Genomic DNA, 19,058 nt, shown 5'->3' with positions numbered 1-19,058 from the left:
AGTGGTAAACGGGTGTTTTCAGAGGCTGGGCAGATATTCCCGGAAACTGTTGACATCAACAGCTAGTTAAAGTGAGCTGTGAACAGAACAGCTTTTACCCAGGGGTGGAATTCCAACTCAAGAGGATGGTACGCCCCTACCTCTGACACATGGCAACCAAGACATTCTGTCCAATTCCGGCTGTTCGTGACCTGTCATTCAATATTTAGCAGGCAGGCCAAGACCCTTGGGGTCCCTTCCATCTGTACAATTCTTTGATAGGACATAAACTCTGAGGTTTTTCCAGAGCCTGCTGTGCTCTATTTATTGGGGATGTCTAAATAATATTTTGGACAAAACAACTGAAACTGAGTTTTCTAAATATTTCAATAACCGAAAACAAGTCAAAGGTTATATTTACTGACGCCTCAAGATAATACCTAAGAATGGTGGGTCTGTCTTTTGAGATAAGTAGGAAGGCCAGACTCTCCCCCTTGGGCGATCCATTCACTCTACCTCTGGCTTAAATCAAGCATTTCATAGAATGCTGCCTAGTCAGGTGGGATGAAACACCAACATTGGATAAAAGGCCACCTAATAATGACAGTTGGGATGCGGGTGGCGCTGTGGGTTAAACCACAGAGCCTAGGACTTGCCGATCGGAAGGTCGGCGGTTCGAATCCCTGCGACGGGGTGAGCTCCCATTGCTCGGTCCCTGCTCCTGCCAACCTAGCAGTTCATAAACACGTCAAAGTGCAAGTAGATAAATAGGTACCACTCTGGTGGGAAGGCAAACGGCATTTCCGTGCGCTGCTCTGGTTCACCAGAAGCAGCTTAGTCATGCTGGCCACATGACCCGGAAACTGTACGCCGGCTCCCTCGGCCAATAAAGCGAGATGAGCACCGTAACCCCAGAGTCGGCCACGACTGGACCTAATGGTCAGGGGCCCCTTTACCTTTTTAATAATGACAGTTAATATATAGGAACGTTTTCTGTGCTTCATCTTTGATTCTGCTAACTTAACTGCAACATCAAATTGTGCTTTGTGAATGTATAAATGCCTATTATGGACGATGACTCAGGTCCCTGAATTTTTTGGGATGGCAGTGGAACCTGGACAGAGTGGTGGTTGATTGCTATCTGTCTTCAAGGGCAGGGGACAGGAGTGATGAAATGTAGGAAAAATTGGAAGGAATCCCTCTTGTTTGGCTAGAATGTGTCCCTGAACTCTGGTATCTCCTCGCTGTCCCCACCAAAACTTATTGATTCTGCCTTGCTGAAATGTCACATTGATGAGGCTGAACGCTGTTTGTTTGTTGGGGGGTGGGAGTGATTGAAGTGCAGAAAAAGTGTGGTGGGTGAATGACAGGGTGGCTGCAGAAAGATATGGAAAGCATCTACCTTAGGAAACCATGGGTGATAGAGACAAGAGCTCAGAAAAGGGTACGCCAAGGAGAAAGCAGGGTTGCGACAACATGACATGAAGGTCAAAAGCAGGCAGGCAGGCAAGACGAGATGAGGAGTGGGGGGCTGGATGCTGTGTTTTTAGGGCAGTGCCTTTCAGCCTGGATTTCCCCAATGTCGGTGGACTACAACTCCCATCAGCTCCATCTAGGAATGATGGCACTTGTTGTCCAACATCTCGGCATCTGAGATTAGGACCCAAGGTTGAAGAAGCCTGGGTTAGGGAGCCAAGGCGTCACATGGTTACTGGGTTTCTGAGGTGGGAATTCTTGTCTGTTTCCCCACTGTAACTGCATTATTCTGATTTGGGCACATTAAAATGGAGTGGTGATGATGAGGGCTGAAAAAAATGCAGCAGGCTCTGTTGGTCACCAGCTCTCGAAAGCCAATGGGATGAGTGTATTGAGTTACTTTAAGTGCCACTTTTTTCAGAGTAATGTACATATATATGTAAATATATGTATACGCACCACCATTTGGGGAGGGGAGAACTGATCTTCCTTAAAAAGCCTGAGCTCACTAGCTAGGATCCCACGGATATACAGCCCTCCCCCTTCTTGATCTATCATAATGACAAACTTTTTACTGCTCTGTTGGTTAGAGTATGCCAAGGTTGCAGTTCAGTCCCCAAGTGGGACAGCTGCATATTCCTGGGTTGGACTAGATGATCCTTAGGGTCCCTTCCAACTCTAGAATTCTATGATTCTATGACTTGGAGTTAACTGTATTTTGATCCCGTTGAAATCAACGAGGCTTCAGCCATGACAACCAACTTTTCACATTGATTTCAATGACATCCAAGTTCAGCTATCTTAGCCTCCTCCTCATAACTTACCCATTGAGTAAGGTCCACTGAACTCAGACTGAACACTTCTAAGCAAACATGTGATTTAAAAGTAAGTTTAGAACAGGGGTGAGGAACCAGAATATCACGATTTGAGTGTCGGGGAGAAAAGCATTTCAATTACATTAAAATTGTATAATCGTAGCAAAATACTATTGGGGGTGGGCAGCTGAATCCACTCTCATCACCAGGCATAAAGCACTGCTATCAAATCATTTACTCCATTTAACTTGCATTAATTTGTTTGGCTGAAGATCAGCAGCTTAAATGCACCCAATAACATTCAGCATGCATTCCCTCCTGAATCAGGTGTGTTGCTTTGTTTTTCCTCTGTGACGCAGCCTGACAGCAAACTGCCTCCTCTCCAGGATAAGTGAAGCATCGCAAACAAAGTGTTCTTATCACCACCCTCATTTTCTAGATGCGCTAGTTGACCCACTTTGCTCGGGATCATCAACGACATCTTCACCCATCATGTGTGGGACCACACCCACCTTCTTCAGATTTTTCAAATGTTGTGGCAACTTTTAAAAAACTGAAATGAGCAGCAGTACAGCTTGCAAGTTAATTTCAGAAAGGTTAAGAAATAAAAAAAACCAAGGTTATGATCTTCTTCTTAAGGGCACACAACAAACCGGCTTCGCCATTTTAAGTACTGCAAACCAAAATAAGGTGGTCAAGGTATTTGACTCTGTTTCTATTCCTAGTCCTCAGCAGTGTCCTGGACCGCAAGTGCTTGGACCACAAAGTAGGGACAGCCCCGCCAGAGAAAATGCCAGCAATTTTTTTACCACCTTGCCAAAACACTAACACCTCCCTTTGGATGAGGAAACAGCCCCTAAGGCAATCCCCAAAGCATGCCAAGGGAGCGGCCCAGGAGCCGGACTTCCCTGAAAGATAAAAATGCTTCACCTCACATTGCTGTGAAAGAAGCAGAGGTATAAGCTTTGAAAACGGCTTGTTCTTTTTAACAGAAGAAAGAAGAAAAATCACTATTGCAATCTTGTTCTGATGCAAAAATAATCAATAAGGCTCGGGGGGGGGGAAGGGATGTGGAAATATATAATTTTGTTTGAGTGAGAGTGATGTTCTCTCTTATAGTCAATAGCACCTCCTTTCAATCCTTAGGGACACTTCCCCTGGGTGATTACAATAGTTTCCAGTCACCCCCCCCCTCACCTGCCAGACGTCGGTCTCTTGTGGTCTTCCAAATAGCGTCCAAGGCTCTGGTCGTAGAATTTCTGATATGATCACTGAATGATCTCCTCAGAGGAGCTCTCACTGGGTGGTGATCCATAATGCGGAGAAGAAAATGTCACGTCCACAACAGAAAAAGATACATCACCATCTTTCCAGTCGGGCCTCAGGAGAGAGGGACAGTCTCTGCTTAGCTATTTCCCGGATATTCTTTCTGTAAGGTGGGTCCATTGCTCAGGAAAGGTTTACCACCAGCCGTTCTCTCCTCCCCCCCCCTTTCAAGATTCAGGCATTGCAGTTCCCCTCGCTGCAGACACAGGGAAGCGCAGAGACTGCAGCAGGCAACCTACTGGCAAGCTGCCAGAGTCAGGGCTGCTGCTGCCGCTCCTGCCCACCACATCTGGAAAGGCTTACCAATGAGCTAATGAGATGATACTCTCATTTAGATCTGGAGCTTTAGCAGGGGGAATAGCCAGAGGTCTCAGGCTTCCTGGCTGAGGGAAACAAAACATGCTGGGCTCGTCGCTTTCTCACACAAGCCCCGTTCTGAAAGGCCTTTCTGCAAAAGCTGACAGTTCAGGTGATCTTTCATTTCCAAGGGGAGGTGGGCACTAAAAGAGAAAGAGATAGGAAGCGCCGGCCTTCTCCTGATTACAGCCTGTTTGTTTTGCTTCTCGTGGTCTCCCCCCACCTCCCTCTCTCCTTTCTTTCCACATGATTTGAAACGCCTCTCACAGTCTTCCAGGCTTGGGTCCTCTTTTCTGAAGCATCAGAGTGCCTGGCAGTGCTGAGGTTCCTTGCCCAGATGTCCTTTCCACGGCACCTTCGTGATCTTTGCTCGCAATGCGGCCATATGCAATCCCGCCTTCAACTACTGTTTGCGCCCGCAAAAGTTTTGGGGTGACCACACTGCTTCATTTCTGTTACAGTGGTACCTCTGGTTAAGAACTTAATTCGTTCTGGAGGTCCGTTCTTAACCTGAAACTGTTCATAACTTGAAGTACCACTTTAACTAATGGGGCCTCCCGCTGCCACCGTACCACTACTGCGTGATTTCTGTTCTCATCCTGAAGCAAAGCTCTTAACTGTTCTCATCCTGAAACACTATTTCTGGGTTAGCGGAGTCTCTAACCTGAAGCGTATGTAACGTGAAGCGTCTGTAACCTGAGGTACCACTGTATTCCTATTTATTAAAGTTATATCCAGTGCTCCTTTTTTTAAAAAAAAAAGGGTGGAGGAACTCACCACAATGTTAGTTAGTTACAGTGGTACCTTGGGTTACATACGCTTCAGGTTACAGACTCCTTTAACCCAGAAATAGTACCTCGGTTTAAGAACTTTGCTTCAGGATGAGAACAGAAATTGTGTGGCGGCAGCACAGCAGCAGTGGGAGGCCCAATTAGCTAAAGTGGTGCTTCAGGTTAAGAACACTTTCAGGTTAAGAACGGACCTCCGGAACGAATTAAGTACTTAACCCGAGGTACCACTGTAGTTAGTTAGTTAGTTTATTGCAGGCTCAGTCACACTGCCACCCCCTGCCCCAGGGCAGTGGTTAAATGTAAGATGTCATGAATTAACTCAAGCAGACAATGATTACAGATATACGTGGATTTTTGGTTCAGGCATTGGGTGTATATTTATTCCAGCCCCAACCAGCCCCCCCCCAAATAAAATTATTTAATTTTTTAAAAATAAGGGAACCCCCTGCTAAAAAAACAACAACACCCTGGTTATATCCATCCCCTCCTTTCTGAGGTTGGACAAAAAGATCACCAAGGTTCCTTCCAGCTCTAGAATTCTATGATTCTATTGGGATATATTTATTTCTATTGATTACATTTATACCCTCACTTTCCTCTGAGGTAGCTCAAGGTGGCATACATACTTCTTTTTCTTCTATTTCCCATTTTATCCTCACAGCAACCATGTGAGGTAGGCCAGGCTGAGAGGCAGGGACTGGCCAAGGTCACCCAGTGGGGATTGGAACCCTGCTCTCCCAGGTCACAGTCCAGTACTCTAACCACTACACCACATGGGTATACTAGATGCACCAAAAGTCTGGTGAAGTATAGGGCACCTTTGCTATGGTCACTAAGGACTGATTTATAGATGTGGGTGTTGTAGGCTGAAATGATGGTGTGAATGTGCCCATCTGTGGAAGCCCTAGATCTAGGGTTCGTGGGGAAGATTAGTGGAGAGGGTGGGCGCTCTGCACATGCTCAAAGGCTTTCCCCTCATTATTATTACTTCACATATCCCAGGGTCAAACTCCATCTCCGAGCAAGCCAAGTTTCACCTATCAACCAAGGGACTGAAACAGAAAGGGCCATCTCTACTTGCAGTTGACACAAAGAATGGGCCTTATTCTGTGATAAGCATGTAGTTTAAGGGAGTGGGAAGCGAGACAGACTGGGAGGCAGAATATAAGTTCTGTACATATGCTCCAAATTTCCCTCCTTTGTTTAAAAATCCAATTAATTTATTTTCTTTTTCTTTTGGTGGGGAGAAACTTTAATGTGATTTGTCAGGATTATCTCACCATTCAGAAAACAAAATCTTATTTTCCCCTTAGCCTGGAAGGATTTTAAAAAAAGCATTCTGAGCAAAACTGCATTTTTAATAAGCTTGCTAGCAAGCAAGCAAACTCACAGATGCAGAGTGGCCTTTTTGCCGCCCAGACGGTGAACCACAAGAGCAATATCCTAGTTACAGATGTCGCCTGCAATCCCTGATGACTCCATCGAGACAAAAGATAGAGTCAAGTCTTTGGAGCCTAATGAAAGTGCCTTTGCTTGCTTACCCTGTGGAAATAATTCAAAAAAATAGTGCATCTGTCCAAAGGCAATATAATCCAATCACTCACTTTGATATAGCGGTAAAATGGATATGCCATCCATTGCTGCACATCAAGGCTTGATTATATTAGAGCCAAACCTGATATGCTACAGGGATCTACAAAGGAGATTGTATTAATATTGGTGCAGGTGGAAGGATTTTCAGTTCTGGCCAACATCCCTTCTCCCTTCTCTCCCACTCCCATATCATTTTCCCGAATGAAGTCGTTCTCCAAAAGCTGTTGTTTGTCCTTCCGGCGAAAACGTATATCTCACTAAAGCAGCATTTAAAAGCTTTCATTTCATTAAATATCATTCATTGGCTACCAATGCCTAAACTACACATGGAATTTTAAAGGGTTCTGAATGAATAAAGTAAACAGATGAATACCACAAAAAGATGGCTTCAGTTGCTCTTCTGTCACTCAGGATTCTTGTTTAGTTGTTTAGTCGTGTCCGACTCCTCGTGACCCCACGGACCAAAGCAAGCCAGGCACTCCTGTCTTCCACTGCCTCCTGCAGTTTGGTTAAACTCATGCTGGTAGCTTCGAGAACACTGTCCAACCATCTCGTCCTCAGTCGTCCCCTTCTCCTTGTGCCCTCCATCTTTCCCAACATCAGGGTCTTTTCCAGGGAGTCTTCTCTTCTCATGAGGTGGCCAAAGTATTGGAGCCTCAGCTTCAGGATCTGCCCTTCCAGTGAGCACTCAGGGCTGATTTCCTTCAGAATGGAGAAGTTTGATCTTCTTGCAGTCCATGGGACTCTCAAGAGTCTCCTCCAACACCATAATTAAAAAGCATCAATTCTTCGGCAATCAGCCTTCTTTATGGTCCAGCTCTCACTACCATATATCACTACTGGGAAAACCAGTAGTCACTCAGGATAGCGAACCACAAAAACAGGAGCAAGGAAATTCAGGTGTGGGGCCCTCTGAATTTTACCCAGGTCACACCCCTCACATGTCCTTCTTGAGAAGTTTTTCTGTTTTGCATGGCTGGATTGTGGCCTTAAATTCTGATAACACTTTTTGGTTTCCTATGTTATAAAAAAAAAACCCTGCTCCTTTATCCCTTATGGGGTATCCAAGAGCCCGTATAGAGTCCTTATGTAGGTTCTCTATCGGTAGGAGAAAATAACAGAGGCCAACCAGAGAATATTGAGAAGCAAAGCAGCTAGTAAGCCTGATCTTTATTAAACTGTTGCAACAGGGTGCTCACAACCACATGCTGGAGGCAGGAGGGGACCCAGAACAATGGTGCGCAAGCCCTTATATAGACTTTTGAAGTTGCTCACCCTGTAGCCAGAGACCACCAGCCCAAATATCATACATACATCACAGAAGGAGGCGGTCTACAGCAGAAATCTTGTTTGCCAGGATATCTGTTAATGGTCACTGATTGCTTGGCCTGGGCAGCCTGGCCCTTCTTTTGTGATGGTAAATACTTTAATTCCTGAATCCAGGTCACAGGCTCACCCTATTCACCCACACAAGTACACCCTTAAGACAGGTAAGCAAAAGACAATGGCGAGGCTTCCCCATTTCCTTCCTCCTTGCAGAGAAATATTTGAAGCCACTGGGAAAGTCAAAATGACTTCAGGATTGTTCTCCTGTACTATTTTAGACACATGGTTTATATTCTTCCATATGCGTTTGCCTTGTAAATTCATGAACGTTTATTTTATATTTGGGAACTTATAATTCTTACAACACCTAGATAGAGGACAGAGAGGAGTATGCAGTTTTGCAACATATCACAAGTCAGGGTCATAAAGGACCTTCATGTCAACAGGCAAATTTTACACATGTTTACTCTATTGATCAGGTCCCAGGTACAGTTTGCACTGACAATAAATGGCAGCAATCGTTAAAATAGTATACTGTAGTTCTATGCTGTTTTTAAAACTATTTTTAAAGTGGGTGCAGAAATACCCACGTTGTATCTATAGTGTTCTATCAATTTTGGTTTCCCTGTTTTTCATTTTTCCAATCTTAAGTTCACTACCCATTTTCACATTGGTTTGCAATTTTTGTTGCAAAAATTTGTTGCAAAAGTCCTCATTAAAATTCTAGTGTGAATTTCTCCGAATATACACATTACTGCATACATGTTTTCCTACTATAGACATTTTACAAAGCAATTTCCCCTAATATGATGCATTTTTACACGTTGCTTTCTCTAAAACATGCATTTTAAGGCACACTTTCCCCTAGTATATGCATTGTCCTACCGTTACTTGGCTAGAGAACTGAACTGCAAAATTCTGAGAGGTGTGAATTTTGAAGATTCGCTTTTAAATGCAAATTGAATCAAATTTATTCCTCATTCCAAATTACAACAGATAGATGTTCTCCACTCTAGCAGGCAGAAAGAATCATGCCGCAGAAAGGGAATATTCTGCTGTTACTAAGCATCTATTCCCACAGCCAGCTGTAAAGGTGTGGGGTGGGTGGTTATTCATCCACCAAAATCCCGTCCAACAAGTTGCAAACAGAAATATAGTAGGCTGCAGAAAAATACCTGCATAGCTTGTAGCTCTGCCAGGCAACTTAAATACAGCTTATATAATATAGTTATTCTGGCTATGAAATAACATGAGATGAGATGGGTTTTGCCATGCCACAGAAAAAAACTTCAGTTGCCCCTCCCTGCCCCTCTGAAAATGCCTTGGAGCAGCAGTAAAAAGTTCTTTTTAACTGTTTGGTTTCCCAGTTAACAATGAAGCAAAGCATACAAACATATTTTCAGGTCTCATTGATGGCGGTCTGCTTTTCCTTTCTTCCTGCCTATAGTTATCCAGTGAAAAGTTCCTCAATATAACAAAAATACGTATGTTTTAAAGTGCAAGGCAGAACACACAGCCTGCTTTCTCTGAGCAGCCCCACTTTAAAAGCCCTCGCAGTAAAGGAAAGTATTTATGACACTCCATTCTTCCCGCTCCTGTTGAAGCAATGCGCTCGCCATGTAAGGAATGCACACACATCCTTGGGCATCTGAATCCTTGAGTATCACGTGACTCCTCCGCATGCTGCACGCTCTGAGACTTTATTTTCCATACCCACTCATTCACGTGCAAACACCAGAGATTGTCGGTTTCTTTACTACTGAATGCAAATCATTATAATTAACTTTACAGAAAAACAATGCTGGGGTTATCCCATTAGCAGCATTTTGCGGTGGGCCTCGAGACTGCTGCAAGTTGTGGTTGGTTGTTTTCTTTCTCTTTCAAAGTCAGTTCTGTCTCCAGACTGCCACACTCATCCTGGCAAAATGCTCAAACCCAATTCACTCCATGCATTCCACCTGGGCAGATTTTTGTACGTATAATTACCTTTTCTTCTCTGCTAAACCCCAAATGGTAGATTGATGTCAGAGCCAAAGAGCACTTCAGTTCGTGCTATTTTGCCATCCCCTGCTCCAAATGCGCCAGAAGAAAGCCTCCATCACTTTCTATACTCTATGCTATCAACCGCATATTCCACAGTGCTAGTTCGATACATTGCCAAGGCGAAAGATTAGCGTCAATTATTATTTTTTTGCCTAAGAAACCCCATTGAAAGAAGCCTGTTGTCTAAGTGCTCTGCTGGATTGCTGCCTAATTTTGATGGACGGGCTGAATGATTTACATGGCAAGATGGTCCTATCTCTTTGCACTGCAGCTGAAAAGGAAGGCGAAACTGCCGCAAGGCCACCATCACAAAAACACAAACCAAACATTCCCGACAAACCTCGAACTCTTTATAAAGGCCAGTCAGGTTGTCCTGCCGATTTCCTTCATGCCTGGCTCACCGGTGGCCTCACCTGCTGCTCTCATGTAATTAGTCTTAAGCCATCCTCAAACAATTAGAAGCGTTTAGCTTTGCCCAAATTGCTGGCAGTCGCTTTTGAAGTTGTGTGTATTAATGAGAGGAAATGGGACATTTATTGAAAACTGGTGCCACAGCTTAAAACAGGGTCCTTGAAACAGGAAGGAAGTTATTAAAACTTCATTCATTTAAGCCATGTGTGGCGGAGACGGCTTCAGTGGAATTGGAGTGCGTTCACCTACAAAAGCAGCGTTAAAACAGAGCCGGGCGGCTGAGTTTCAGCCAAGGTGTATTGTTTCATTGGGACTTCAATGGGACTTCCCACAAGCCGCACAGCTCAGTCCCAAAGAGGTTTCAAGTAGGGTCATGCTCTTTCCCTTCCACCACCTCATCACCACTTTTCTAAAGATCCCAAGCCACCTATTTCCAAGGGGAAAAGGAAATACTTTTCTCCCCTCTCCTTCAAACCCAGCAAAGGATTGGCCCAGCGCTGGCTGTAAGCTATAATACCAAAACCAGACTCTCCAAGTGTCCCTATTTTCCAGGGACAGTTCCAGATTTACACAAGCTGTCCCACTTTCTGATTTGATCCGGTAATGTCCCACTTTACCTTAGGGTGTCCCTGTTTTCATTGGAAAAATGTTGGAGGGTATTGAGTTATGTGACCCCTCCCCCCCCCAAATGCAAGGAGAAAAGTAACTATGCAACCTTTAGAAGACATCTGAAGGCACCATGTACTGTGGTACCTCGGGTTACATACGCTTCGGGTTACAGACTCCGCTAACCCAGAAATAGTAACTCGGGTTAAGAACTTTGCTTCAGGATGAGAACAGAAATCGTGCTCCGGTGGTGCGGCGGCGGCAGGAGGCCCCATTAGCTAAAGTGGTGCTTCAGGTTAAGAACAATTTCAGGTTAAGAATGGACCTCCGGAACAAATTAAGTACTTAACCCGAGGTACCACTGTAGAGGGAAGTTTTTAAATGTTTAATGTCACTGAGAGACATTGTGTACATTAGGCAATATAGACATGATCGTAAATGTTATGTACTGAAGTTCTCACCCTGGGCCAGCAGGGGGATACTGTAGATAGTTTTCATTCAGGTCCACGCCAGTTATTTTAGGCAAGAAACCCTGGGTTGTTGTTGCTACAATGTTGACAGCTGGCTGCCTATAAAAGCAGGCCGGCTGAGCTGTTTGCTGTTCAGTTCTGTCCAGCTTACAAATAAAGAGCTGCTCTGGAGAAATCGCTGTGTCGTCTGCTATGTTCGCCCACAACTTAACACTAAACAAATAAATAAAAACTATTTTTGCATTCTCCAAGCAGCATGAGCTTACAAAACTGTGCATCAATTTCATTCAAAGAGCAAAACTGTTACAAGAAGAACTGTAAGAGTGCTGAAATCACTTTGTTGCAAATAGCTTCATTGAGCAGGTTTGCAAAATACTGTACAGTATATGCATAGAACTGAGAAAGCACAAACTAAGCTGTCTAGAGGGATTGCACACATTCTGCGTCTGAGTTGAGTTATCCAAACATGCTCTAGTTTTTCAGCCAAAACTTATGCTAAATGCTTATGGAAAACAAATTCCTAAAGCTAATTTTTCTCATGGTAAACAATGTGTTTTCCCACTTTCAAGTAAGGTTAGCATAGCAAAGATCCACACTGAACCATTTAAGAGTCAGAGGCAATTATCCTAAAACGAATACAGTGATTATCACATCAGCTAGAAAATGTACTTCTACCCACAATAAAGTGATTATGAGCAATGCTATACCCAGCACCAACTGAACATATCCATGCAGTGTTTGCATGAAGAAAAATGCAGACTGATTTAAAGGTTTTCAATTTCCTACAATGAAAGTTCTTTCATGAAGGAAAAGAAAGAGATTAAAATGGCATGCATGGTCATCATACATGATCTATGTCCTCATGTATTTTTCAGTATAGAAGTGCTTTCTGTTTTAGGATTTTGTGGGTGCATCTGCACTGGAGTTTGATGTGGTTTTGAAGCTGTTTGTGTCTCTAGTTTTGTTTTGTTTGTTGTTTTGCACTGTGTCCTCTTGATGTCCTTCTTATCCAAGTGGTAAAGGTAAAGGGTAAAGGGACCCCTGACCGTTAGGTCCCGTAGCGGACAACTCTGGGGTTGAGGCGCTCATCTCACTTTACTGGTCGAGGGAGCCAGCATACAGCTTCCGTGTTATGCGGCCAGCATGACTAAGCCGCTTCTGGCGAACCAGAGCAGCACACGGAAATGCCGTTTACCTTCCTGCCAGAGTGGTACCTATTTATCTACTTGCACTTTGACGTGCTTTCAAACTGCTAGGTTGGCAGGAGCTGGTACTGAACAATGGGAGCTCACCCTGTCGCAGGGATTCGAACTGCCAACCTTCTGATTGGCAAGCCCTAGGCTCTGTGGTTTAACCCACAGCGCCACCCGTGCCCAAGTGGTACCCCCATGCTAAATTCATATTTTCCCAATCCAATAAGGGAAGAAAACCCCATACAAATATGCGTGTTACTCAACTGTGGATGTACTGAAGTGCATTGTGTGGGTGAATATTTCTACATGGGCAGTGATGTTTCGCTGAGTGGCTGTTTTATTCTTCATCAGCCAAAAGGAAAGGATGCAGCCTGCCTTTTTCCACTGGGTGTTGCTGAAGGCATCTTCATGGTACTTCTGTTGTTAAAACAGTGCTTTTGTGCAGAGCTGCGTTTGCACAAAATAGCTGTATTAAAAAGAAAAACATTTGTCATGCAGGGTAGGTGAGCTGCACACATGGAAACAGCAGCTCACCTACACATTCACACCCTCCAACATTTCTCAGATGAAAATATGGATGTCCTATTCCATGATGATGATGATGATGATGATGATGATGATAATAATAATAATAATAATAATAATAATAATAACCCACTCATCTGACCGATGCACCATCCATGGACTAGTGGAAATGACAGAGACTTAGAATAAAAAAAACTCCAGGCACAGGAATATTTTTTGAGTGATCAGAAAAGAGTTCACAGCCCTTTCACACATAAAAAATTCCACTCCTGGTTACTCTAAGCATTCTTCATTTCAGTTCTATAGTTTAGGACAAGCACCGTGAGTCCCTTTGTTGATGCTCATGGGAGTCAGGAAACCGTAGAACCAGATCCACAACTGGCTTATCTGGTGGGTCAGAGCTGCACAAATTGGGAGAGATAATGCTGGGGCTATGCAAGTGCACTGGTGCGAGTGCCAGATTGACTCTGTAGGAAGAATGACCCAGAGTCTCCAGCTTTATTGCTTAAGTGTTTTCTGTCTACTGCTAGGAATATATTTCAGCCTGTATAGTTCTGCTATATAGTTTTCCCAGGAGCGATGTTTGGAAGTGAGAGCTGGACCATAAAGAAGGCTGATCGCCGAAGAATTGATGCTTTCGAATTGTGGTGCTAGAGGAGACTCTTGAGAGTCCCATGGACTACAAGAAGATCAAAGCTATCCATTCTTAAGGAAATAGCCCTGAGTGCTCACTGGAAGGACAGATCCTGAAGGCTCCAATACTTTGACCACTGCATGAGAAGAGAAGACTCCCTGGAAAAGACCCTGATGTTGGGAAAGATTGAGGGCCCAAGGAGAAGGGGACCGCAGAGGACGAGATGATTGGACAGTGTTCTCAAAGCTACCGACATGAGTTTGACCAAACTGCGGGAGGCAGTGGAAGACAGGAGTGCCTGGTGTGCTCTGGTCCATGGGGTCACTAAGAGTCGGACACGACTAAACAACTAAACAACGACAACATAGTTCTGCCCACTGTATGGGGGAAACTGAGGTATAATTTCTGGGATGATCCTGCTCCAGAGCAGTTGGCTAGAGAAGACCAGAGCTCCCAGGTCCAATGTCTGCAACACCCAATTTAAATAAAAGCAGAAGTGTGAGAGGGGTGATATTTTAATCATATGTACTCTATTATATTTTTGCAGGTAGGGCTATCGGTGTGGGTTACTCTGAAGCAAAACCTGAGCATCCTCTTAGATTTGGCCAAAGAGTGTTTACAACTTGTAAAATTCAAACAATGCGTCTGCATGAGAGCTAAAATGGGCAATAAATCTAGGTGGTGGCTGAGATTACTCATCTGGATTCCCCCAGGGGGAGGTAGCAAGGTGTTTATAGGTGTATATGTACGGAAATAAAGGACAGACTGCAATTTGAATGAGATGATGAGAGACAAAGAGCCAGGTTTGAGCTCTGGAAGGATCTTAAGGTGCTGCCTGACTCCCTCAAGAAGAGATAAGAGAAGAGTGGTCCTTGGCTTCCTTTTGAGGGTGCTTAAACTGTGTCCCCACCTACACTGAACCTGTATGTTTGTAAATAAATGCAAACACGGCAATAGGCAACTAATCCCCAGTGACCTCCTCCCAAAGGGAAGCAAAACTGTACGGTTAGAGCTTAGCATCCATTTGTCCTGAGATACAATGGCGTGTGCCTCAGGGGATGAAGTCAAACCACTTTGTTTGCAGCACCAAAGGGACCTCCCTGAGCAGTGTGGATGGAGGTTCTGGGCTGCCCAGATGAGAAGATCCCCCTCCTGGCCTCACTGATGTGACCCAAGGGAAAGCAGAGCAAAGGTTGTGCACCAGCTTGGCTGCTGGATTTGCTGGAAGGAGGGTTTCAAGGCCCCACCCAACCTTCTTAGGGACTCCACCCCAGATTTCTGTACGCTTTACTCCGTAGCCTTTTCTTCTCCTGAACACATCCTGCAAGGCAAGTACAGTGGTACTTCAGGTTAAGAACTTAATTCGTTCCGGAGGTCCGTTCTTAACCTGAAACTATTCTTAACCTGAAGCACCACTTTAGCTAATGGGGCCTCCTGCTGCTGCTGCGCCGCGGGAGCACAATTTCTGTTCTCATCCTGAAGCAAAGTTCTTAACCTGAGGTACTATTTCTGGGTTAGCGGAATCTGTAACCTGAAGCGTCTGTAACCTGAAGCGTCTGTAACCTGAAGCGTCTGTAACCCAAGGTACTACTGTAGATTAGTGTATGCTTATATATCCCTTGTATGCATGCTATATTCTTTGTGACATACACCAGTTTTTATTTTGTCGATTCCGAGAGCCCCATTCCCATGGCACCCACTGTTATGGCAGGATGAAATAGCTGCAGTGAAAATACTGAGCATTCCTCCTGAAGGGGGAAAAATGTGGCTGGGCACCCTGAGCATAAATGAAGCCACACCTAGATTTCACTGTGCGCTTTCAGGCTCTTCAATACCACAAAGATGTCAACAAGTTAGAAGGAATTCAGATAAGAGCAGCATAAATGATTTAAAAGCTGAAAGGTTTGATTTACTAGGGAGCATTAACCCAGCAAAATATGCCCAGCTTAGCCAAATGACAGCTAATGGAGTTGAGGCAGAGGAGGAATGATAAGCGTCTACAAGCATTTTGAAGACTACCTTGCCTCCAAAAAAGAAAAAGAAAACCAATGCACAGAATTAGATTACTTAAGGTGATGCAAAGGATAGGAAAAATTAGGTGAAAGAAAATAGAAATAAATCCAAACTGAATGGTGGAAGGGGGAGAGAGGGCTGACAAATGAAATATTACCTGGCTGAGAAACTTAGGCTGCATACACAGAATACATTTAAAACACATTTAAGGCTGAGAATCCTGGGAAATGTAGTTTAAGGGTGCTGGGAACTGCAACTGTGACCAGCAAACTATGATACCCAGCATTCTTTGGGGGAAATGGGCCTTAAATGTATGGTGTGTACGCAAAGACATGAACCTGCTTAAAGAAGAGTTGTAGAGTAGAAAGAGAAAACAGGCCAATAAACAGGATATGAGAAATGTAAGGAGCAAAATGTGAAAATGGTTGTTGTTGTTTAGTCATTTCCAACTCTTCGAGACCCCATGGACCAGAGCATGCCAGGCACTCCTGTCTTCCATTGCCTCCTGCAGTTTGGTCAGACTCATGTTTGTAGCTTCAAGAACACTGTCCAACCATCTCGTCCTCTGTCGTCCCCTTCTCCTTGTGCCCTCCATCTTTCCCAACATCAGGGTCTTTTCCAGGGAGTCTTCACTTCTCATGAGGTGGCCAAAGTACTGGAGCCTCAGCTTCAGGATCTGTCCTTCCAGTGAGCACTCAGGGCTGATTTCCTTAAGAATGGATAGGTTTGATCTTCTTGTAGTCCATGGGGCTCTCAAGAGTCTCCTTCAGCACCATAATCCAAAAGCACGTGAAAATGGTAGAAACAAGCAAACAGAGAAGAGCCCTGCTGGATCAAGCAAAAAATGGGGCAGGGCATGGCAGGACGGGGCGGGCTTATCATACTCTGCCAACATGCAGAGGGGCCAGGAAAAGAACCCCCATGCACAATGGCTTCCACCTGTACCGCTCTCCATCCAATTATCTCAGGGTGGTTCATAACATAAATGTAATGGGATTAGGGGTTGCTTGTGCGTAAGCGCCAAACCGCTCCAAGTTGAGTAGTTGGCTAAAACCTTCCCTAGTCGGACAGCCCTTACTTCGTGGCTGTCTTAATCACTGGCAGAATCCATCAGTGGGCGTTTCCTGAACTTTTTCCAACATAAGAGCTCCTTGACAGAAAGTCTCCACCTGGATTCCCTGCGCGTCAGCTTTCTGTGCAGAGTGGGCGTCCCCAGGGGAGGTCCTGAGCTCTCTCCACTGGTCTCGCTGGAAGTGTCCCTGAGCCTTCCCTCCGACTCCTCCTCCTTCCCTTCTTCCTCAGCGGAAGCTCTCCCTCTTTCCCTGCTGGTTCCCTCCCCAGCATCCGAGAGCCTCTCCACCCCCCTGAGATCCGATGGCAGTTCCCTGACAATAAAAATACAGGATAAAAGCACAAAATGAATAGTTAAAGCAAAAACCAAACCAAACCAAAAACCTTCTCCCACAAGCACATTTAAAAAGCTATAGATTGTTTAATTAGCCAATGCATGGTTGAAGAGGGATGTTTTTGCCTGGCACTTAAAGATGTATAATTAAGGCACCAGGCACCTCTCCCTGCGGAGAGCATTCCAAACACGGGGAGCCACTGCAGAAAAGGCCCTTTCTTGTGTTGCCACCCTCTGGACCTCAGGGAGAGGGCACACAATGAAGAACATCAGATGATGATTGCAGAGTCTGGGTTGGTTTATAAGGGGAGAGGAAGCCCTTGAGGTATTGAAGTCATAAGCCGTTTAAGGTTACCCTGAGGCAGAGCAGGATAAACACAGTACTCTGAGAAAGACAGGCACTGCCATGAGCCCACGGCAATTTGTATATTAAAGCGCATGTCCAGTGACTGTGTGTTGTGGCCTACAGAGTGCTCTGAAAACCATACATTAGTGCCTAACTGCTGAAGTGAGGTGGACATGGACCTGAACCACACCTGCATGATCCCAGGCAGTGTTTGAAACTCCCATTGTTCCAGGCGCATTTTGCGACAAGTAATTTCATTAGTGTGAGCATTTTCTGAGCTCTGAGCCTAAGATTTCAAATTAAAACTGCAGAGTGGAAGGAAAGGAGGACCTTTTTCTGCCTTCCCACTTCCAGCTACTCTCTGAAGACTGGAGAAGAGATATTCTTAAGAATATTAGGGGGGTGGTCAGGGAAAGGACTAGACCATGTGAAAAATAAACACAATATTTTAGCTGCAGTTTATTCATTTTCAGCTTTGTATTCTTGTTATAAAAAAGTGTGCCTAGACATTCCATTGTTGCACCCATAACCTAGGTTTAAGGTGTCATTTAGCTCCTAGCTTTCATATCTCACTTTCTAACACTGGATCCAGGCAATTGAGCAGCTTTGCAAGGAAGACTTATATAGTACGTAGAGTTTGCCTGGAAGAATTTACACAAGCCTGGTGTAAACAGATACTCCATATGTTGAGAGAAACAACGAAATTTGGTGTGGAAAGGGTGGCGGCTGACAGGAGGGAGCAAACAAGATTGGCTAGCAGAGAAATTAAGATACATTTCAGATAGGCTGAAGCAACTCATCCCTTGTCTAAACCTTATCAGATGGTTAGGCTCTAGAGACATAAATCATCAGGCTGGAAGGGATGACAGAGGTCAATGGCCACAGAGATGCAGATCTAGACTAAAGCACGAGAGATGCTACTATCTTCCTAGAGCAACTTATTCCTCTGTCCATCAGTTATGGTCAAAGCTTATTTGAAAAATGATGTTAGCTATATCTATACTCCAGCACTCTAAGCCATATGTCTTTGAGGGAAACTGTTTCCCATTTTCTTTATAGCAGCCTTTATAATAGTTGAAATCTGTTGACATATTCCATTTAGCTGGTGCAACACAGTGGCTAAGAGACTGTGCCTTGAACCAGGGAGACCCAAGAGCAAATTTCATCTTTATCATAGGGGCCTCAGGCAAGCCTTAATCTCTCAACTATATTTATTGGGGATAAATAATGTCTATGTATCCTGCTAGGCTGCTGTAAAAAAACCCACAACCACTCAGGTATATAAACAATCTCTCTCTCTCTCTCTCTCTCTCTCTCTCCCCCCCCTCCAATCGAGTGTTAAAAACAATACAACATTAAAAATTAAAAACTTCCCTAACCTAAACAGGGCTGTTTTCAGATGTCTTTTAAAAATAGGATAGCTGCTTATTTCCTTGACATCTGATGAGAGGGCGTTCCACAGGGCGGGCTCCACTACCGAGAAGCCCTCTGCTTGGTTCCCTGTAACCTTACTTCTTGCAATGAGGGAACCGCCAGAAGGCCCTTGGCGCTGGATCTCAGTGTCCAGGCTGAATGATGGGGGTGGAGACGCTCCTTCATGTATACAGGACCAAGGCCGTTTAGGACTTTAAAGGTCAGCACCAACACTTGGTGTTTCCAACACCAGTTGGATTATCCAGTTATCTCCATGGTGCATACTCTGGTGTATTCCTTACAACAATTATTACACCTTTGCATTGATCAGGAACT

At 44.5% G+C, this 19,058-nt stretch overlaps 1 protein-coding gene across 6 annotated transcripts in view; it reads right to left on the bottom strand.

Annotated features, from left to right (window-relative positions):
• DLC1 (DLC1 Rho GTPase activating protein) overlaps positions 1–19,058 on the bottom strand; it is a 254,199-nt gene that overhangs the window by 121,850 nt on the left and 113,291 nt on the right. Inside the window, exon 1 of one of the 6 annotated variants that reach the window (XM_081875623.1) lies at positions 3,468–3,783. The exons of the other annotated variants lie outside the window; for them this stretch is intronic. Coding sequence (XP_081731749.1) covers positions 3,468–3,585 — 118 coding nt within the window. The 5' untranslated portion in view covers positions 3,586–3,783. Of the gene's footprint in view, positions 1–3,467; positions 3,784–19,058 lie in introns of those variants that run through there. 6 annotated transcript variants of the gene reach the window in all.

Source organism: Podarcis erhardii (genome assembly GCF_964252035.2).
Source record: "Podarcis erhardii genome assembly, chromosome: 9".
Taxonomy (NCBI): domain Eukaryota; kingdom Metazoa; phylum Chordata; class Lepidosauria; order Squamata; family Lacertidae; genus Podarcis; species Podarcis erhardii.
Note: the sequence above shows the minus strand (reverse complement) of the source record. Positions and strands in the feature narration are given on the sequence as shown.